This window comes from Euprymna scolopes, chromosome 15, assembly GCF_053919585.1.
Source record: "Euprymna scolopes isolate OS-2025 chromosome 15, ASM5391958v1, whole genome shotgun sequence".
Classification (NCBI taxonomy): Eukaryota; Metazoa; Mollusca; class Cephalopoda; order Sepiida; family Sepiolidae; genus Euprymna; species Euprymna scolopes.
In genome coordinates, this window is record NC_136496.1 from 110,924,136 (window position 1) to 110,948,243 (window position 24,108).

At 36.1% G+C, this 24,108-nt stretch overlaps 1 protein-coding gene across 1 annotated transcript in view; it reads left to right on the plus strand.

The window, feature by feature from the left end:
* Positions 1-22,833: 22,833 nt before the first annotated feature.
* Positions 22,834-24,108, plus strand: part of LOC145294066 (uncharacterized) — a 35,442-nt gene continuing 34,167 nt past the window's right edge. The window contains exon 1 of the mRNA XM_080141067.1: positions 22,834-23,152. Within this exon, the coding sequence (XP_079997193.1) occupies positions 22,879-23,152 (274 nt within the window). The 5' untranslated portion in view covers positions 22,834-22,878. The remainder of the gene's footprint in view (positions 23,153-24,108) is intronic.

A 24,108-nucleotide genomic window follows, 5' to 3' on the forward strand; every position in this document is an offset into this window, starting at 1 on the left:
GGAGCACCTCTATCGTTGCCAGGTCAGATGCTGACCCCGATAGAGGATATATCAACTGACACAGCTCTATATGTCAACAGACTACGAGCTTATCTCAGTAAGCTACCGCCGATGCACCCTAGGGAACAGACCATTAAATCTTTGGTTCCGAAGGACATAGCGACATGGACTCACGTATTCCTTAGAAAGGACGCAGTAAAAGCCCCCCTAACTCCACCTTACACTGGCCCTTATCGCGTGCTTTCACGCACTGATAAAACTTTTATCCTAGACATTAGTGGTAAAAAAGAGACAGTATCGGTAGATAGGGTAAAAAGAGCCTTTCTGGACACATTAACACCTGAGCCACACATTCCTCCAACATACACACAGCATAATCATACACCTGAGGTAAATGTTCCACGTGAGAACAATTATGTGACCACTACACGTAGTGGTCGACGGGTACATTGGCCGAAGAGACTTTGCAAAACAGTGTATTTCTGTTGAAAAAGAACATTTTTCCTTCTCTCCTTTTTAGAGCAGAACGTTTTCTGCAAATATTCCAACTTTTCACAGAAAAGTAAGAACATTTTTTTTCTGCAAGAAAATAACCTGAAGAGACGGACATTTCTTATTGTATTTTTCTTTCTGCTATTTGTTATGCTACCTTTCTCTCTGTCGGCTTTCAGCCTAAGCAGGGGGTTATGTAGCAGACACAAATGGACCCCTTTTCTTCTCGCGCATTCGCTTCCTCTGAGTGAGTGATGAGGCGCTAGACTGTCCAATCTGAGGACTTGCGCACGAATACAAATTGACCCCTAGGGACCAGACAGCTTCCGGTCCCAGAAGAAAACTCTCTCTTACGCTACCAGCCTTCGTCGGTGCTAGACGCCTGTTCTCTTCGCTGCTCCTACTAAAGGTATTGACGACAGCCGCGTGGTTGTAACTACCTCGTAAGGCAGTGGAGACCCGACTCTACTTTCTTCCTTCAGTACGCTTTGCAAATAAACCTTTCCCTTGTTAAGTTAAAGAAGTTGTTTGTCATTGTTCATAGAATTGTGTTATTTTATTTTATTAGGGAAATTCCCTAAACCCCTATGAAACAAAGTCATGACACAATACGGTACTCTGTTTTTCTTTCTAGAATAACAGTAAATTCCTATTTCAACGAAGAATTATACACTTAATTTTGATTGATTTATTTATTTTTTTTAATTTTGCAACAGTTCGGAATTTGTTAATAACTTTATATTACAACTAAACATTTCTTTCTTTTGTGTGTGTGTGTGTGTGTGTGTGTGTGTGTGTGTGTGTGTGTGTGCGTGTGTGCGTGTGTGTGTGTGTGTGCAATTCGGACTCCTATTCTGTTTGTGTGTGTGAGTGTTTGATTTTGGTTTTCGTTGCTTTTTTTGTCTTTAATGTCCCTCTCTTCCTTCTTTTTCAAACCCCTTTTTCTACGTCGTGTGTGTGGTATTCACCCCCTTTTTTCAGTAGTGTCCCCCAGGTTTTAAACACCCTTGTAGGGAGCATTGTTTTACCCGGCACCAGAACAAATATATTATATTGCCGGGTTCCGTATGGCATGGAGGAGTGTACAACGAGTGTATATGAAACAGGTATGTATAAACGAGGGGACCAAATCGTGTGCATGTTATGAAGATTACATATTGCTGCCTTTCCAGCTGAATGCTTTCATAGCTGAACGATTTCCAACAAGCTGAGAACAAGCTTGTCCCGTCTACTCGTTCTAACTCCTTCGCTCAAGGTGACTTATCAGTCATGTTTTCTCTGGCTCAATTTTATTGATTTTATACCTGGGCTTGAAAACCTATTTTGTTTATGTACACTTTATTCTTTTCTATTAAAACATATTTGTTTTTATCTATCTAACATTCCTTCCTGTTATTCTTTATAGCATCTAGTCAAGTAAAATTCCTAAAACGTCATTACCAATATTTGCATTTTTCTCTTTAAAACAAATGCACGATAATAATAATAATAATAATAATAATAATAATAATAATAATAATAATAATAAGAAGAAGAAGAAGAAGAAGAAGAAGAAGAAGAAGAAGAAGAAGAAGAAGGTTCAGATAATTCGTCAATATACCGAGTATGCATTGAAATATTGTCCAACAGAAACAAGTTCTCATGTCACAAAAAGTTGTTTTAGTTGAAAAAATTATTATTATTATTATTATTATTATTATTATTATTATTATTATTATTATTATTATTATTATTATTATAAACAGATGTATCTTTAGATTTACAGAATAAAAATCAACATTTTCACGAAAAACATCCATTATCCTTTTGGTACGGACAGCGAAAAATTTCCATAGTCTCTTTTTTTTCTTTTTTTTTTTTTCATTTTAGAGAATTCGAGTTTATATGATGAAGATGGTGATGATGATGATGATGATCATCATCATCATCCATTGGTTGCGAAGATGAAGAATTGTTCTGTGGCTTAAAGATGGGTTGTTAGAATTTCCCGCGTGTGGGACACCTGTGGGATAATTTTGTATCAGATGTGTTGACTGTTCTGTTATTTCTAATGTCGCGTTTTCTCTTGTGTTCATCATTGCGTGCGAATTTAGCAACTGTAGATCTCGTTGCGACACGCCAGGAACATCTCTCTTCGGTCTGAGTTTTTTCTAACTCATAGGAATATATATATATATATATATATATATATATATATATATATATATATATATATATATATATATATATATATATATATACCAGTGACATTCACCGTAAGGGGGTTTGAACCGGCTTTCTTCAATAGAGGAAGTAAAAAGGAAATATTCGTGTGTATGATATATATATATATATATAAAAGTGAAAGGGTCTGTGTGTGCGTGTGTCTGTGTACATTTCCCTACGCAATAACTCTGTCAATTTATAGTCTACAGACTTGAAATTTGATATGCAGGGTACAGAAATTTGGGAAAATCGATGTGATCGGTTTTTGGCCAGAAATTGAACGAATAAGAGGACAAAGTTCAACGATTTGTACCTTTGAGAACTCTACCAAACTCCTCCGACAATTTTGGGTATACACACTTGAAATTTTTGATATAGGTTCCTTGAACATGGATCTAACTTAATAAATTTGAGCCCAAAACAATAAAATTTAAGGGATCATAATAGGGGTCAAAGTTAAAAAAAATTGACCGTTTTTGTATTTTTGTTTTTTTTATTTGTTGTTTTCTCAGCATACACCTCCAAACACCCGGGCAACGCCTGGCATACATACATATATATATATATATATATATATATATATATATATATATATATATATATATATATATATCATACACACGAATATTTCCTTTTTACTTCCTCTATTGAAGAAAGCCGGTTCAAACCCCCTACAGTGAATGTCGCTGGTATATATATATATGTGTGTGTGTGTGTGTGTGTGTGTGTGTGTGTGTGTGTGTGTGTGTGTGTGTGTGGTTTTTAACTAAAATATTTCACGTTAGCTCCTGTAGAACCTACCATCGGGCACTTTATTATTCTTCAACCAACTCTTGATAATGCTGTACACACACCCACCCACACACACACACATATACGCACACACACAGACACATACACACACACACACACACACATATATATATATATATATATATATATATATATATATATATATATATATATATATATATATATATACTAGCATGGGTACCCGACATGAAGTTCCGTTTGGAACACACCTGTTATACTAAGGATATTAATCGTTTTCATCATGGGCAACATCAATACCCCACAACAATTTCAAAAATAACGGAACGGATTAACACATGTAAATGTTATTGCCCCCCCCCCCAAAAAAAAGACGTATGTGATAACCTTTCCACCAGATATTTCGGCAGAAGGGATATAAAAAAAATATTCTCCGGATATTGAGCACTTTTGTTGCCCGTGCGCTGGAAATAATCCCTACTGCTAAAAAAAAAAAATTTTTGAATAACTTTGTTTAAATAAAAATAGCAGCGAGTTCCTGAGTGACCGCAAAAAAATATAAATTAGCGACGTAGACAGGCTTGAACTTGAAATGCGACTGAATAGAAAAGACATTTTACAAGCTATTTTACCCATTGGATTATCACGACTTACGATTTTGATACCCTGAAAAATAACGTTTATAAATATTAATATGTGCGTGACTTGCATCTGTTTTTTTTTTATTATTATTATTTTTTTTTGTAAATGCTCTTTTTTAACTGGCTTCTTTTTTTCGTAAATAAAGAACATTTTATATTGGCTTTTTTTTTTTTTTGGCGAGGGGAGGGGGCTTTTTTGTTTCTAAAAGTGTGGCTTAAATTTATATTACCGAAAAGGTAAAAAAAAAATTCTGTATAGTCGTTGCAAGAATAATAAAAAACAAACAGTTTATTCGTAAATGTTTTTTTCATTTGTTTGAATATTTTAAAAAGAAAAAAAGGAAAAAAAATTTCTGTCTACACGGAATTATTTTTTCACGCTAGAAATTTATTGAGATTACCAAATTATTTTTATTTGGTGAAGAGTTAGTTTTAACTTTTTTATGCTTCGATGTTTCCAGGGGGAAATAACTCTTGACCCGTTTTTAAAAAAATGTCGATGTTGGAAATAATAATTCCAAATAAATCAAATTAAATATATTATCAATATTATTGTTTTTTTTTAAATTTATTAAATAACAATTTTAAATAGAATACTTAAAACAATTCTCTTGCTAAAAACATTAACTAACATACTGCTATTTAGTAAAATCAATTTTCCTTAATGTAATATGCAAATAAGGTGACCTCCTGATTATTTGCTACTCTGTATGTATATATATATATATATATATATATATATATATGTGTGTTATTGGTAGTATTATTTAAACAAAACCAAAATGTGTAAACCAAAGAGTGCTCAATGTTTATACAGAGCAATATAAATGTTTCAGTGACCACCTCATCCGGCCAAGAATATCCACGTGGATATTCTTGGCCGGATGAGGTGATTTTCCCCGATAGGGTAGTTACTGAAACATGTTTGCATATGTGTAGCCATTAGTTATCACATCCAACATATTCATATATATATATATATATATATATATATATATATATATATATATATATAGTGGCGCTAAAGTCATGCATCATTTTGAATCAGTAATAATTTTAACACTCAATAAATTTTTCCTTTTGTTCAGAATTTTGCAGATAAAACACTAACAATTGATCATGAAAAACTTAAGCACTGAACAATGAACCAAAATTATTGAGCTTTATTTTGAAAACCTTCGTTCCATAATCTTGACTCAAAGAGCCTATCGTCGGCATTTTTATATCAGACAAACTCCCAATCAGAGCACAATTGATCGTCTTGTGAAGCAGTTCGGCAGCAGGGCTCAGTCAGTGATCTTCCACGAACTGACAGACCATTTTCAGTATGTACAGTTGAAAATGTAACACTCGTAGAGGACAGCATTGCTGAAAAACCAGGCACTTCAACTCAAGGACGGACCACTCACATGTAGATGTCCAGAAGGTCACTTCAAAGAATTCTGAGAGAATTACACCTGTTTCCATGCAACATTCAAATGGTACAGGAATTGTAACCCACAGATGCTGTCCACATTCAGCAATTAGCCAGAGAACAAAATGAGTTCATCCTCATCTTTTTATTAAGTAAGCTATGAATGTGCTTATTGATGGATAAAGGTTCCTCTTTACACAGTCTGCAATAATCTATTTAATTATATGCCATTTAAGGGTGTGGTGATGCTAGTGTTCTGAAGATTCCAGATAGAGTTAGAAAATGACGTAAGTTTAGAAAGGGTTCATTTCTAAAAGCATATCTATGCCTGGAGATCCTATTTTTAATAAAAATCAGTCGTGGAATACACACACGCTTGTGCATTCACGCATGCTTGTGTGTGTGTGTGTGTGTGTGTGTGTGTGTGTGTGTGTGTGTGTGTGTGCGTGTGTGTGTGTGCGTGTGTGTGTGTGTGTGTGTGTGTGTGTGTGTGTGTGTGTGTTTGTGTGGCCTATGTTAAATGAGGGCCTCTCGAAGATTTGATTTGTTTTATACTTTGTTTTACTGTATATTTGTAAATGACGCTCTCATACATGCATGAACCGTTCAAATGTCATGAAATTCTGTCCCTACAGTTGCATTCAGAATTAAGGGTGACATGGTTATTAATTTTCTGAGCTATGTTTATGTTTGCTGCATTAGAACCTATTTTTCTTTTGTTCCATGTTAGGTATTGTAGAGAAAGAGATTTTAATTGTGTTTCTATTGAAGAGCTTACTATTAGGTTGGTGCAAAAATAATGCCGTTTTTTACATCAAAAAACGACATTATTTTTGCACCATCCTAATATATATGTGTCTTTTTCTACTCATTCCGGCATTGTTTCCGGTCGCCCTTTACTTCTTGTCACTGGACTTATGCAATACTAGTTCAGGAGAGTTGCGTTTAGTGATTGTGCAATCCTTGCGTCATTATATACTTCTCATGTAGACGCCTTTACGGGAATGTATCTATTGTCTCGCAAAATCGAAAGGAACCTCTACTACATTAAAAAAACATGCGGAAGGACAGTTTCTTCATTGTTTTATAAAAAATGCTGTATTTCTCCGGGGTTTTTTTTTTGTTTTTGTTTTTTGTTGGGTTTTTTTTTTTTCTTTCCAGTTGGTCGGGTTCAAAATATTTTGTCTTGAAATAAGCATGCGGGAAACATCCTCTTACTTCCGCGTGGGTGGATGGCGGTAATTACTCCTGCTCGAGGATATTATGTGAGTTTTGAAATATACACGTTTCACTGGCAGTGTGCCAAAACAAACTTTTTTTTAATTAACACCTCAACTAAAATAAATAACGGGAGATTCCAACGAAATACTCAACTGTTATTTGCATTGTTTTATTATTTTTTTAAGAAAATGACTCGAACTCCATGACTCCTACTTATAACTCAAATCTGTGTGTCTTTAAGAGATTTTTTCTGTACTCATCTTCACCTCTAACAAGGCATTTCGCCATTTAGACGTAAGGGCTATAAATTGGGACCATGCCTAAGAAAGATTACCAAGATATTAGTTTACATTACATTTGAACTTCTACATTATAATTACAGTCAGGGAAGCCGGTAGCAGAAAGGGAATTCCAATGTCTAGCTGTTCTAGAGAAGAAGCTATTAGAATAGAAAGATTTCTGGCATTTAGAAACTTCAACAGTGAAGGGTTGTGATTTCGTTGCTAAGCGGGTTTGTCACATGTATGTACATCGAGAGGGTACAAATGCAATGAGTTTTTAGAGAGTTGATTTAGTGCTTTTCGGGCACTCCCTAATAAAATAAATAATTCGGCACAAGCTACTGAATAAACGAACAAACAACTTCGTAAAACTTAACCAGGAAAACGTTTATTGAAGCAAGTCAGGGTAAGATGTCAAAAAGATATAACTCGGATAAAACTTGTCTGCCTTTGCCCGGTAGTTATTCCCAAGTGGGAATCGTCGATACCGGTGTTGGCAGGGAGGGAGAGTGAGGTAACAGGTCCGCTCTCTTTGGCGTCTGGCTGGAAAAGGAGGAGTTTTTCTCATCCGGAATGGAAGCAGTTAGAGTTCCTTAGGGGGTAAGAAAGGTCCCTGCGCTATGCTTCTGATTGGTCAGTAGGTGCCATATTGCACAGTTAGGGGAGGCACTGAGACACAAGAAAAAGAGTTCTATTTGTTTCTGCTACAAGTTCATCAGAACACATTCCATTAAAATACTTGTAAAACATGCACAGAGATGCAACATTGCGGCGATGAGACAGAGGTTAGAGCTTAGTTGACAAAGCGGGGCCTATTAGCTTGAAGACTCTTTCTTGGACCCTATCCAAGGGGGGAGAGACTAGTGGTAGATGCACCGGCCCAGCTGTGGCAACAATACTCCACGTATGGGCGAATAGTGGTTTTGTAGAGGCACAGGGTACTCTCAGGTGTGAGTGGTTTTCTAGCACGATAGAGGGAACCCACTTTCCTTGCAGCTCCTTCACAATGTCCTCAATATATTTGTTCCAGTTCATATTTCCTGTGAATGTTAAGCCGAGAAGTTTGAAGGAAGAATTCTCAGGTAGGGAGTTATTTGTCATGGATATTGGTGGTTGGAGAGGTTTCTTGTAATTGTTAAAGGATTGGTTGGTTGGTTGGTTGGTTGGTTGTTTTACGGCATATCAACCCTTTTCGGGTTATTTAATGCCGAATCCAAAGATTTTGAAGAAAAAATTTTTAATAGAATATATTTGTTGTTTTCAAGTCGGTTTCTATTTAACCCATAGTTGGAACCCTAACAGGTACTACCACTCTGGGTCAGAGTGGACCTGGGAGCAACGGCAATTAAAGGGTGGCTCCACACTCCCCAAAGCCCGCAAGCTGGGGCCTTACTATTGGATATAGTTTAAGGTCATATCCAGGACCCCCATTGAGGGATTTTTACCCTCTGCAGGGGGGCAGTCGGTGTATTCTAATGCCCCACCGACAGGGCCAATTGTTAAAGGAGACATATTTATTAGCACCTATGTAATTAAAACGGAGAGTGTGTTTACTTGTTTGACATTTAATGAGAAGAATATTAGTCATTTTTTTTTTTTTACAGTTTTATAATGACGCACGATTTGGAGCTTCTTCCTCAACACGAGCCGCCATATTATGTTTTCTTTTAATACACATGAACTTGGGATATAAGGAGAAAGAAACACATGAATTTACAATTGTGTGCATTATTGGGTGAAAGAAATGATTAGAACACGTCAATTATAGATCGCTGAAACTTATCATTTCCTATCGTAAATCTCTCAAGATTTGATTTTTTTTTAAATGGTAGTCACCACTTATCAAGGCCCAGAAGCCACTCGGGATAAGGGTTATTGCGTGTACAGTAATCAATGGGATAGTATCGTAGTAATTGTTAGTATTGAGGATTTGATAAAGTGTCTTACTTAAGGGGACGGTTCATCAGGAATTTGTTTATGTTGGACTCGAAGACATCCAAGTTGTAGTCAGGTGGGAAACAGGCAAACAGAAGAGAGTTCCACAGGAGTGCACTTCTAAGCAAGAAGCTTTGTTCATGAAATTTATGTTTGGGTTTTGGCACAGATAAAGAGTGGGAAAAATTATTGACAGTGGGTTCAGCTAGACGGGTATTTATCGTGAAAGATTGCGAGGGGGGGTCAAAGATTGGAGCTCAGACGAGCACCTGCCATGGAAATAACTATAAAGCAAAGATAGGCTCGCAAAGTCTCTTTTGTGGGAGAGAGACTGCAAGGAAGAGAAAAGGGAATCCCCTACTAAGCCACGGAGTCTATTTTGTACTCTGTCAAGGCAGGATAGGCTGTTTTTAGCAGCTCCTGCCCAGATGTGGCAGCAGTACTCCATTGTATTATATGATATAATTATGTTATCAAATCGTACATCTTCAACAAAGCAAAACTTGTCAAGATAAGAAAAGCTCAAACACTATTAAGAAGAGCAAACAACAATAATATTAAATGAAAGACAAGGAGTAAAAATTATGTATAACTTTGTTATATCATCAAAACAATAAGAAAAAAGTTCAGTTGAAAATGTTCTTAATTTTCGACTTAATGTGATGATGCAATAAAGTTATATATAATTTTTATTCCTCATTTAATATATTTTTCTCTGTGGCATATTTCATTAAAGTAAACCAATTTTAGCGAATGGGGAAAAAAAGGATAAACAATTAACCAATTTTTTTTTTTTTTTGCCAATTTTTGTGTATTATATATAATTTATTTATTTATCTTTGTTCTCTTATTGCAATCTTATTAAAAATTGAAAGTCCTTAACATTATCTATCATGTCTTATTACTCGTGTTTTATACTTTTTTTTTTTTTTTTTTGTTAAATACGTCTGGTATTATCCTAAACTAGCCTTTAAATAAGGTGCCCCCAATCTAAAAACATAAGCTGACCTCAGAAGTTGCATTATTGAAACGTGATTATAAGTTTAATCTCGAAGGTTCTATCACAAGGAACCAAAAGCAAAAAAAAATAAAAATAAAATAAATGAATAAAATAATGGAAAAAAAAAAGTTAAAAGCATTTAACCCCCACACCCACAATATCTCTTAAGTACCAGAACACGTCAAGCGTGCTAGCTACTAGTCAGTTTTCGAGATGACCTCGGAAGAAAGAGTCGGTGCCTTCATAGCTAAGTTAAAAACTTTATCCATAACTGTTGAAATGTATCCTGTCTTAATTTTGCCAATTTTTGTGTATTATATATAATTTATTTATTTATCTTTGTTCTCTTATTGCAATCTTACTAAAAATTGAAAGTCCTTAACATTATCTATCATGTCTTATTACTCGTGTTTTAAACCTTTTTTGTGTTAAATACGTCTGGTATTATCCTAAACTAGCCCTTAAATAAGGTGCCCCCAATCTAAAACCATAAGCTGACCTCACAAGTTGCATTATTGAAACGTAATTATAAGTTTAATCTCGAAGGTTCTATCACAAGGAACCAAAAGCGCAAAAAAAAAAAAAAAAAAAAAAAAAAACTTCCACGGATTAATATGGGAGGAGAGATTATCGTCAAATTCTATTCTAAACTGGGAATGGGCAAAGGACTTACTAAGTAGATATAAATAAGTCCCTCTTACCGTTTTTTTTTTTTTTTTAATGGAGAGTAGATAATGCAGTGGATGTGTTATCGGCAGCTCCAGTAACTCTCGCTTCTCCTTTTTTGTCCCTCAGTCCTCATTTCTAATGAGTGATGTTTCTGACAAAGGGTGAAGAAAAATCTGCTTCCCAGGTTGGTAGTACTTCGTGAACAGTAGTCTAAGATGTCGGAAATTTTCTGTCTCTATGTCTATCCTTGGGCCATGTCATTAGTAAGGGTGCTGGAGGTAAACGTTTTCATCTGGGCTGACGTTAACCGCCTGATAGTCAGGGACCCGAACCTTGGAATAACCACTAAGGAGGCTGTCCTATCAGCAGGTGCAAAGTACTGGGGCTGCTGTATTGCCAGTTGGTGAATGGATTCTGGACCATGCAGTAGTCTCTGGTATGGCCTCTCGATGCCATACTAGTGGGCAATTGTTACGGCTTTACCTTATCATGTGCTACAAAAAAAAACAAAAAAAATCCTGTCTTTCCTATCTTACTTTCCCTCTCTGTTCTGCTCTAACCAAGTATGCTGACCTGTTCCACAAACCCCAAAATCCTCAACATGAAATATCTCAAAAAAGAAAACACGAATAAACCTAGAACCCCATCCTCCTACGTAGACCCCTACTACCATATCTCCTTCTCCAACATCAGGGGTCTACGTTCTAACCTTCCAGAGGTTGAAACCCAATTACAGGAGACGAAACCTGATATATTCTTCCTAAGTTAAACTGGAATAGGGCCGACCATCTCCCTAGATGAGTTCATAATTAAAGGATACTCTAACCTAACATCTAAATCTGACCCCCAAGATCGTCACGGGCATGGAATATGTGCCTACATTAAAGATGGCTTCCCATGTGGCAAGGATATCTCCAGAGAAGACCCTAATCTACCTTATATGTGCTTCCAGGTTGCACTTGCTTACACCACCGCATTTATATTTGCCCTCTATCGCCCCCACAACAGTGGAGTTACTGTCTTTAAGAGTATATCAGAAAAAATTGGCCACATCCTGTCTGCTCATCCCTCGGCTAACATTCACATTTGTGGTGACTTCAATGTTCATAATGTGGAATGGCTGACCCACTCAAATAAGACTGATGAGGAGGGGAGGTTCTGTCATGATTTTGCCATTGCCTATGACCTCATTCAGATTGTCCGCGAGCCCACCCGTGTGCCCGATACTACCGGTCAGTTCGCAAGCCTCCTAGACCTTTTTCTATCCACTTCCCCTGAGCTATGCTCATGTTCCGTTCTATCTCCTCTGGGATCCTCCGACCACTGCGTTGTATCAGTTAAGATAAAAATGAAATATAATAAATCTACAGACGTACCTCTCCACCATACTGTATACCAATACTCTATGGCGGACTGGGATAGCTTCCGTACATTCATATCTGATCTCCCTCTCCATTCCATGTTTAAAAAGGATGTGTCCTCTATAGTATCAGATCTGACCGAATGGTTACTTGTAGGCATAGGCCAATTCATACCATCCAAAAAATTCCAACAAAAACCTAACAGCCAGCCATGGTTCTCCCCTGAATGTGCTGCTGCCATCGCACACAGAAATCACTTTTTCCATAGCTACCAACGTAATAGATGCACTGAAACTAAAGCTGCTTTCAGAACCGCCAGCAACCACTGTAAAAGAGTAATAAAAAGTGCAAGAGAACTATATGCGCAATCCGCTAAATCCAAAGTAGCTGAGCAGCGGCTTGGTTCCCACCAGTTCTGGCAAATAGCAAATAGAATCTTGAACAGAAACGTGCGCTCTATCCCAACCATTATCAATGGACCAGAGGTCATCTCGACAGCATCCGACAAGGCCAAACTATTTGCCAAAAACTTTGCGGCAAATTCTACCCTGTGTGACGAAGGCCATCAACTCCCCGTATTCCCTCCTATAACAGACAACACGCTATGCAACATACAAATATCTGTGTGTGAGGTCGCCAAGCTAATCAAGAACCTTGACTCCAGTAAAGCAACTGGTCTTGACGGTATTCCAATTATAGTGTTAAAAAAATTACAACCAGAACTTGCCCCCATACTTTCCAAACTGTTTAAGCGTTGCCTTAAGGAGAAGTGCTTCTCAACACCCTGGAAAACCTCATCAGTATGCCCTGTATTTAAGAATTCAGGTGATAAGTCATCCCCCTCTCAGTACAGACCTATAAGTCTCCTGTGTGTCATGAGTAAGTTGCTGGAATCCACAATAAATAGAGAAGTAGTCAACCACCTCAGCAGAAATAACCTTCTTAGCGACACGCAATATGGTTTCCGCTCTGCTAGATCTACAGCAGATTTGCTAACGGTTATATCTCATAGGATTTGCGAATCTCTCGACAAAGGCTTCATTTCTAGGGCAATTGCTCTCGACATATCAAAGGCCTTCGATAAGGTATGGCATAAAGGCCTACTACACAAGATTTCCAGCTACGGTATAACTGGAAATGTTTTCTCTATCATTAAATCATTTCTATCTGATAGGCTCATAAGAGTAGTGGTTGATGGGCAGAAATCAGAGGCCCACAGTATTAATGCTGGAGTCCCTCAGGGGTCCATACTGGGCCCAACTCTCTTCCTGATCTACATCAATGATCTCCCAAAACACATACTAAAATCTTTCGTTGACATCTATGCCGATGACACGACCATCTATGGCAACACATCAAAGGCCGTAAATGATGATGTTCTCTCTGATTCTTTCTCCTCTGATCTTGAGCGCGTGATACGGTGGGGAAAGAGGTGGCTGGTTACCTTTAATGCATCTAAAACCAAGCTCCTATCTCTACATCATAAACGCTCTGATCCCCATTTGGCATCAATTGAAATGGATGGCTCTCGTCTAAGGGAGGCCCCAGGATTTGATAAGCTCCTGGGTTTTGCCTTTACACCTGATCTTAAATGGAACACATACATCAAGTCTGTGGCCAAGGTCGCTGGGAAAATGGTGAGATCCTTCTACCGCTCCAGAAGATATCTCACAGATATCTATCTATATAAAAGCCAAGTATGTCCAAAGATGGAGTACTGCTGCCACATCTGGGCGGGGGCTGCAAAAAACAGCCTATCCTGCCTTGACGGAGTACAAAATAGACTCTGTGGCTTGGTGGGGGATGCCCTTTTCTCTACCCTGCAACCTCTTTCCCACAGAAGTGACGTAGCGAGCCTGTCATTGTTCTATCGTTACTTCCATACAGGTGCTCGTCTGAGCTCCATTCTCTGGTCCCCCCTCGCCAATCTTTTTCAAAAAACACCCGACTAGCTGAAACCACCGTCAATAATTTTCCCCACTCCCTATCTGTGCCTAAATCAAAACGTAGATACCATGAACAAAGCTTCTTTCTTAGAACTGCACGCCTGTGGAACTCTGTTTCGCTTGCCTGTTTCCCTCCCGACTTCAACCTGGATGTCTTCAAGTCCAACACAAACAAATTCCTGATGAACCGCCCCCCCCTAAGTAATGACACCTTACCAATTCTCCAATACTATTGCTACACTATGCCTTTGATTACTGTACACACAATAACCCTTATCCCTGAGTGGCCATTGGGCCTTGATAAGTGGTGAACTCCATGTAAAAAAAAAAAAAAAAAAAATTAACCAACGAAGAAGAAAATGAACATAATAAATTGTTCAAAACCAGTTAGATTAATTTATACCTGACGATGAATCCTGAGGGATCGGAAAGTATTCAGACGTATGATAAACATGGTGATTACATCAGCCAGTTCCTGCCAGAAGTGAAGACTGTTATTTAGAAGTTGGAAAGGATCGAAAACACAATTAATAAACAAAAAACGTCTATTTCATTTAATGAAATATGCCATATATATATATATATATATATATATATATATATATATATATATATATATATATATATGAACAAATGATTAATAAAACATGTTAAAAAACATCTTGAAAAAGAGTTAAAAACGTTTAATTTTAAAAAGGAAGCACAAGATAAGTGAATAGTTCTTAATCTGCGGAGTTCCGAAGAAATACTCTCCTTCTCATCAGAGGGCAGGAATTAGTAAAATGCGGGATCGGATTATGTGTGTGTGTGTGGAAAATCATTATATATATATTCTCTCACACTTTTTGAACATTCTATTGATTACACGTAAGGTTAGCTTGTTGGGGTGACATCGTCCTTTCGAGTACATAAAATTCCTACTGGTGAGACGTCGGCTTGGGTTAAAGCTGGTTTGATACCTCGTCCCTTGTTCGATATGAGGTAGGTTCTTTCTGCTGTCGGATCTGTGCCGCGAGTTGCTTGATCTGTGTAAATTAATAGACATTCTTGCGTGTGCGGCATGTTTGCTCAGTTGGGAGAGTGCTCGCCTAGCATGCAAGAGGTTCCGTTTCAAATCCTGAGCATGGATATGTCTAACTGATGAGCCCAAATGAGGGCGAAACTCGAGTCTTGGACTTCCGGTTTGTTGGCTTTCTTGGCTCTTGTGGGCTGCGACATTGGTTCGGCTGTGGAAAATCAGTATATATATATATATATATATATATATATAACTACTTCATTTACTCACATAAAATTAATATACGAAAGTATAGATTTATTTGTAAACTTTAAGTATTTACTTCAAAAGTGCTCAATACGTAGGTAGAGCTAGTTAGTAATTTATATATATATAAACTACACATATATAATAACTACGTTATTTATATATATAAATAAATATATCCTGAAACAATATATATATATATATATATATATATATATATATATATATATATATATATATATATATATATATATATATATATATATATTGTTTCAGATGTATAGTTTTTGTGTTATTAACTAACATTTTTCTATAAATGAGACGGGTATAATTATTTTTCTCAAATGCTAGTTAATTGAGCTAGAATTTACTCAGTGTATAGTGGATATATATATATTCCAAAAATTACATAAATTGATCAAGTATTTTTTTATATAAAGAAAATCATTTTAAGTGATTTGAGTATTTTTATAATAGCTCCTTGCTTTCTAAAATCTCTCAAAAAGTTTTGAATTATTTGGAGTCATCTCCCTTGTTTCTTGAGACTGTTTTCAAAATGGCGTCACTTATAATCTCTTATATATAATAATTTGATTGTAGGAATTCCCCTCTGGACCAAATTACAGTTGGTTTGCAATAACAGATGCCACATAAAAATTTATTATGTCTAAATTTTTACCCACCATCTGATGTAACTTTTGAACGCCATAACAGACACATTTATTCGTTATATTAAAACCCTATCTTACTTCCTATGATCGACATCATTACGATTGCTAAGATCTATAGACAAAGTAGTTCGTATTTTCTCCTCTACCTGAAAAATCCTCCCACCTTCCCAGTAAGGACCAGGTAAATATATAACCATTATAATTATCTTGACCTGACACCCTTATTAACTGGATTAAACACTAAGACACCTACAACTACCATTGCATTTCACTATTATAAAATAACTAGCAGCAGTGCCGGTCATTGTTCGGTGTTTAGCTGGTGTAGTAAGAACCCCCGGTCAAATCAACAGTAGCGGAGGTGCCCAAGTGTGTGTAGGTGGTGTAGTAAGTAACCCCGAAAAAAGTGATAGTAGTGGAGGGGATCAAAACAACAGTAGGCAGAGGTGTTAAAAAAGTGGCGTCTTAGCTGATGTCTCTATGGTCCGACCGGAAGTCAAGAGCGATTAAGTGAAGTGAATCTAATGGCGACGATTACTTGCAAAAATGGCTCGCAAAAATCGACCCCTCCTTATAGAAAACTGCTCAGTTGAGGGTGAAAGAAGTAATGTTTTGGCTAATTTTTCGATATTTGTCATCTGAGACATCAAGCTTCAAAATGATACCAATCTTGTATATTCCGTCGCTTCTGTTGAAAGTTTTGGGCATATATACATACATACATACATACATACATTTAAACAGACAGATGAGATTTATATAATAGAAGATTATTTCTCCCCAATAACATTCCCCCTATTCTCATTGGCTGCGACCATGAAATTCTATTATTATGGATTGTACACTAACATACAAAAAAATGGACACCGCAGCCCTCAATCAATGTGGCTGATCAGCCGCCATGCATTGTTTTAAATCATTTATACTTTACTATCATCGCTTTTACAAGTTACGCATGCCATTACGCATTATTTGGATTAATATTATTTGCACATTGTTACATTTTTAAAAAATGTCAAAGTTTTCTTTATATCATCTCCGGTTTCCACATCCTCAATTGACCGATGCTAAAATGAATTGATCTCTTTTTAAACCATGTATACTTTACTATCGTTGCTTTTTCTTTATTTTACAGATTGATGCTTACAAAAGTTAACTATAACATTTAGTTACAAGTTACACATGCCATTACCCATTACTTGGATTAACATTATTTAAGCATTAACGTTCAACTAAATTGAACAGGTACTTTATTGCCATCGTAGAGATAAATATTGCGACAATATTTATCTCGGTGCTGGTTACAAAGTATGTGCTCAATTCAGCAGAACGTTGTTATTGAAAACTGATCCCCGACGATAAAAATCATAATTTTTTTTTTTATTATCGATGAGATTAACGTGAAAAAAGAAAACAAAAAATGTAAATTGTGGAATTTACAGAGGAGGGGGGCATTTTCATAAACGTCTGCTGAATCTCTTAATAAAAAGATTTGTAGTAGCCGCCTACATCAAAGTGGTACCAAACGTAGATTGGGGTAGTTAGACAAAAAAATTATTATTTTTCACTTTCGAAATCAAAAACTATTTCTTTTTATATAAAACACATTTTCACGGCCTGAATTACGTTCAGATAAATTATCATTTTTACTACTTTTCAGTCAGTTTGTATTCGGCTACATTTATGCCAGTTTTCTTTTTTTAATTCCTTTGTCTATCAAATAATTTACGCCGCTAAAGTACAAATTTCCCCTTTATTACATTGCCTATAGATATACTTATTTGTTATATATTGACTTTTGTTTTTTTTGTTTTTATTATAGATATTTTCTGTTTAGTTCTCTTTTCATGACTCATTTTCCACACTGCTCAGACATTAATTTTTTTTAGGTACTTTTTGCTTTACCACCAACAGCACTATTTCCTTTAAACTGACGACTTCTATAGGTTTTAGACTATGCTGAATATGACAATCTATTTTAACTTTGGCAGAAACAAGCAGTTTTCGAGATATAATGACATGCATTATGCACTGTAATTCACTGTTCTACAATAAAAACGTGTACTTCTCTCCGTATGACACTGCCACCCACCCCCAATTTATTTTTTGTTTATAGTCTTTGTGGGTGTGTATGCTGACAACGTGTGTCAAGGTTGAACTTGGGGCAAATACTTAGACAGTCCCCCCCCCTCATAAAATGGGGTGTCTATTCCGAAAGTCGTTCTTACCATGGCGAGGTTGGTCATGTCTATTCCATACGATGTTCTTAACATGAGAAGGTTAAAGATGTCTATTTCAAAACTCGTTCTTAACATTAGGACGTTGGGGATTGGCCACCAACAACAACCGTAGTTTATTTTTTATGAGGAGGGGACATGCTTCCACCGGGCAACGCCAATTAACGGGTCCTGCTAGTTTAGTTATAAAATTTAATTTTTTTATTTAAAAATAAAATTACTCGATCAATTTACATGATTTGGGGTGTATAGTATTTTCTTTCCATCACGGGGACATACATTATGCATATTTTTCTTTATCTTTATTTTTGTTTTTGTTTTTGTTTTTGTTTTTGTTTTTGTTTCTTCTTCTTCTTCTTCTTCTTGTTTGTTTGTTTGTTTGTTTTCATGAGTGAGGGCGATTCTAGATAAACATCTGTGGCTTGTGCGCCATTTTTTTATATGTTCATGGCTAAACCTTCCCCGACTTCGCATGCAATCGCTGAGCCTTGCTGCTTTCAATTTCGGAGGTAAACACTTACAATTCTACAGGTTAACGGATAGCTACGACTAACAAGAAGGACTACATGCAAACAAGACAATCCTTGTCACAATCTGTGTGAGCTTTTTGCAGAAGTCTGTCTCATTTAACAGACAAACAAATCTGCAACAGTCGCACGCATACATCACACACGCATACATAATAGCATATGCACAAAAACCACCTGTTTCTCTTCATACATACGCAAAACAAATACTGCACGAGACGGCTAAACTAACAGACGTTTTATCAATATTTTTGTTGATATTTTTAATGTTAACTAGCTTACAAGTTTATAAAACTATTTTTCAACTTAACTGACAAATAAATAAAAGTTGTCATTGAACATCATTCATTCATTCGACTTCATATGAATCAGATTTTTGTTGGTATTCATTTCTCTCATATCTTTCCAATTAGAAATATTTCTAGAAAAAGACGAGTAATTACTGGAGGAACCCTGTAAAGGTTAGCAGTATCATTAAATGAAAACGTTCCTATGGAACGAACTGGGTGTAATGCTATCGCTTGAGTGGAACCCTAGTGCCTCATCGGAGTAGCTAGCTAGAAGATTCAACCCTTAGGCTAAGCGAGGGGGTTCAAACTTAGCAAACACAGCTTGTCAGTCTGTTTTGTTAACCACTTATCCACCTTTTATCAAGGCCCAGAGGTCACTCGAGGATAAGGGTTAATGTGTGTACGGTAGTCAATGTGATGATATCGTAGTAATCGTTAGTAGTGGAAATTTGGTAAAATGGATTACTTATGGGGACGGCTCATCAAGAACTTGTTTACATTGGACTTGAAGATTACCATACTGGAAAGCAGACAAACAGAACAGAGTTCTACAGGCATGCAGTCCTAAGAAAGAAGCTTTGTTCATGGAATCCACGTTTAGGTTTAGGCACAGATAAAGAGTGAGGGAAATTATTGATAGTGGTTTTAGATAGAAGAGTGTGTTTCGTGAAAGTTTGGCAAAGGAATGGGCATAGATTGAAGCTTGCTATGAAAATAACGCTAAAGCAGAGACAAGCTTGCAGTGTCTGTGGGAAAGAGGTTGGATGGAAGAGAAAAGGTCATCCTCTACTATGTTACAAAGTCTATTTTGAACTCAATGCAGAATAGAGTGCTTCAAGGAGCTCCTTCCCAGATTTGACAACAGTACTGCATTCTAGGGCGTACTTAGCTCTTATTCTAATCTTATTTCTCCAATTATCACTTTTCCATACGTGAGCCATGACCTCTCGTGATTGTGATCGTCTGTTAAGATCAAAACAAATCTAGAAAAACAATAGAGACTTGTTGGCATTCCAAGGTTTTATTTAGAGAAAGATTATTTATGGAAGGAGAGACCAATATCTGTTTCTGATTACTTCTTTTTTTTTTTTTTTTTTCTACCTTGGTTTTAAGATGAGCGACATACAGGTAGAGTCTCAAGACAACAAGGGGCAAATCAATAAAACATATGTTGCGCAGTTGCTGGTCTTACTTCCCCAAGCATCACTTTCCTATGTGTGGCCATGACCCTTCATAATCGTTCATCTTTTGTTTAACTCGACAAATTGCATGGGGACACTATTTTGAAGATTTTAATGGAAAGATAAAGTTTATTTACGAGGAAGAGAGATTACATAGGCTAAAATTGTATATAGGGTTCAAGACTATATTGAAAATGGTCTTGAACCACTTTTCAATTTTTCAATTTTTAAATCTTCTTGCCTGATGAGATCAATTATGATTGAAATGGTGTGCACATCGTAGCAAGATATGACTGTATTTGCATAAAGAATAATAAATATATATATATATATATATATATATATATATATATATATATATATATATTAGGTTGAGAGGAAGGTGCAGAATTTTAAATTTTGATTTCAAATGATGTATTTTCAAATACATTTTCGTTATAATACCTTTACTTTATATATCATTTTAAAGATCGTTTTACGTTCTCTCTAATCGTTTAAATTGCAATCGTTTTAATACAATTATGTCTTCTTTTCAGAATATTGAATACAAGATGGAAAAAAAGCAAATTTGTACAATTTTCTTATTTAAATTCAAGCTAGGCCAAAAAGTGGCTGAAACAGCTCACCATATCAATGAAGTGTTCAGCCCAGGAACCACTACTGAACGAACAGCACAATGGTTGTTTAACAAATTTTATAGCGGTGATGAATCTTGGAGATGATGAGCAAAGTGGTCAGCCATTGGATGTTGACCACGATCAATTAAGAGCTTTAGTTGAAGCCAATCCATGCACAACTGTTCAAGAACTTGCTTCTGAATTATATGTAAGGTATATGATGATTTCCAACCACTTGAGAGAAATTGGAAAAATGAAAAAAATTGATAAATGGGTGCCTCATGAATTATATGACAACCAAAAGAGACGCCATTGTGAAATGTCATCTTCTCTTTTTTTTTTTGCAAGAAGAATGATCAGATTGTGACTTGCAATGAAAAGTGGGGTTCTTTACAACAACCAGCGATGCTCAGCTCAGTGATTAGACACCAACAGAGCTCTACGACACTCCCAAAGTTGCACCAAAAGAAGGTCATTTTGTAATCTGCGACTGGTCTCATCGATTACAGTTTTTTGAATGCAGGTGAAACCATTATGGCAGAAAAGTACTGTCAACAAATGGATGAAATGCATCAGAAACTTTGACAGCAACACCCAGTATTAGTCAACAGAAAAGGTTCAATTTCCCTCCACAACAATGCCTGATCACACATTACTAAACCGACCCTGCAAGTTGAACGAATTGGGCTATGAAGCTCTGCTTCATCCATCATACTCTCCAGACCTATCACCTACCGACTACCACTTTTTCAATCATCTCAACAACTTTTTGTGTGAGAAATGTATCGTAGTTTCCAAATCTAGTGTGAATAAATTCCTATTGCGCCGTCCTTTTAGATAGCTTAGCCTTACCCAAGCTCCACCATGATTGAATTTGTTGTCTTTCCATCTATCTAACATTTAACCCTTATCCTAGAGTGGACTCCATGCCTTGATAATTGATGAATACCAAGAAAAAAATTACTCATTTATGACCTACATGTGTAACAAATCTGATTTAATATGACATCCAAGCTCTTTAATTTACAACAACTTTAAATGCTTAGATCTTGTTTAACACAAATAATTCACAAATGGCTTAGTAAAGCAAAATAAATTGTTCTTGACTAATTTCCAAGCAATATCTTTCCTTTAAAATAATCTATTTAGGTACTAGTGAGGATGGGCCCGACCTTGCCTTGTCATAAATTATGCTGAAATATATTTTAATTCATGCAGATTTCTTATTTATTATTACAAAGCCAATTCTCTATTGAATATTATATTGTACCTAATATATAGTATTGATTTCAAAAGGGTTTTTTTATAATGACTTAAGTACCATCAGCTAAAATCGAAATCAAAGCATGTAGCAGTAGCACTCTAGCTCGATTCGTTACCGTTTGAGCTATCAACAGATAGATAAATAAATGTTTAATTAAACCAATTCAAGCGACGAATTAATTTGCACATGCGCAAAAGTAATAAAAATATGTCGGCAAGTTGAAATTAAGCATTTTGTTTTCGAATTTGCTGACACACATTATTGTGTTATTCATCCATCCAAACAAAGATTTTATTTGTTATAAACCATCCTTGGTGTATGATTACTATTTCCGGTTAATTTCAGTGTTATGTGATCAGTAGTTTAAGAGTTTATCGGTTAAATATTTACAGACACATGCATACATCTGTTTTATTTATATAGATTGTTAGTCATGTGTGTGTGTGTGTGTGTGTGTGTGTGTGTGTGTGTGTATCCACTTAATGTTCATGCACTTTGAGGGGTACATAAGTAGTTTAATGGATTTTATTTATTTATTTATTTATTTATTTATTTTGAACAACTCACTCTTGGTAACCTTTATGAATTCAGTGTATCTTTCACGTGGAGCCTCATTTAAAAATCGATTTGCGTCATCTTATGAGGGGAGGGAGATGAGTAAGACGTTAAAAGCTAAAAGACAATTCCTAGCGCTTTTTAAACAAAACAATCGATACCATTACAAAGGGATCGGGAACAGCGAAACAGATATCAATTAGAGAAACACGAATGGGATTGGAACGCACATTAGTTTTATTATTTGATATCCAGTTGTGCGGAGCTTCTTTACATGAGGGACAGATCGTGAGCAGACACCGGCTAACAAGGAAGTAACCTCTGTCGACTAAAATAATGGCGTCCGAGAAATGTTGGCTGTCTATCGGACTGTCACTTTTACTGCTCTCTTTAACGATTTATGTGATTGGTTTCGGAAGTCCGTACTGGTTGGAGAAATTCGATGAGATAGATACGAATCTGGTGCGTTTGGGACTATGGGAGATCTGTTTTGACCAGGATGGCCTAACCTTACAAACGAAGGAGCAAGAAGCCATGGGGATGGTTTATAAAAACTGCTATTGGATCTTCCATCCCGATATGAAACTTGCCAGCGACGTGACGGCCAAATGTAAGTTTTAAGCAAATCAGATTGTCACTTAATTCATCGCTTTTCTTTCAACTTGAAATTAAGTTTTAAATGTTAAAGCTGAAATTAAGATTCTATTTTTAAAAAATAAAACTTTTTTCTGACTTAAAGTTTACATCTCGAAGCCTAAACTGCTGCATTTTGTTGTCAGTACTTCTATCAGAAATACGGAACGTGCTAAAATAATAATATTATATAGGATAGGAACCATTTCTTAACATGGGGAGGAGAGTATTTTATACCTATTCTGTACTTTCACCTGATAATTTAATAAACAAAACCTGATATAAAACTTGAAAATCCCATGTGCGTGTTTTGGATTTTTTTTAGATGAGGATTGACAATTTGAATTATTTCGAACTACTGTTTTCATCTTGGTTTTTATGTTCACGTTTCGGCCTTTGTAAGAATAAATCGGCCGAAACAAATGTGAATATTACGATCAAGATGAGATATTAGTTCAGAGCACCTTTTTATTGTTCCTTACTTCCAGGGGAGCTGGTTTTCTCCCTTATTAAAAACAACCTTGTGTCACATTTTGTTTTTATGAGGAAGTAAATAAATACTTACTATTAGCTGTTCTGTCCTCTGTCAGAGATGAGGAAATCCTTCTAGACTAAAGCAATTTTGATATTAAGTACCAGATATTTCTACAGAATTTGAACCTAACTATTTTTTTAAACTAACTCTAGCCTAAGGTTTTTGGTTCAGTTAGGCAAAAATCTCTTTGATTCGGTTCTAATTCTGTAGAAGCACGCAAATGTTATTTTTGTCTCGTCTAAATTGCCCCTTTCGTCGGAGCTGAATAGCCTTCACATCAAAACCCCACTTTTCCTGAAAAGACAAGTATTTGAATGGTTTAAACATAAATGTGCAATCATACTTACCTAACATGGGCTTTTTTTGCCCGCTTGTTTTTAAATGTGAAGTATACTTCT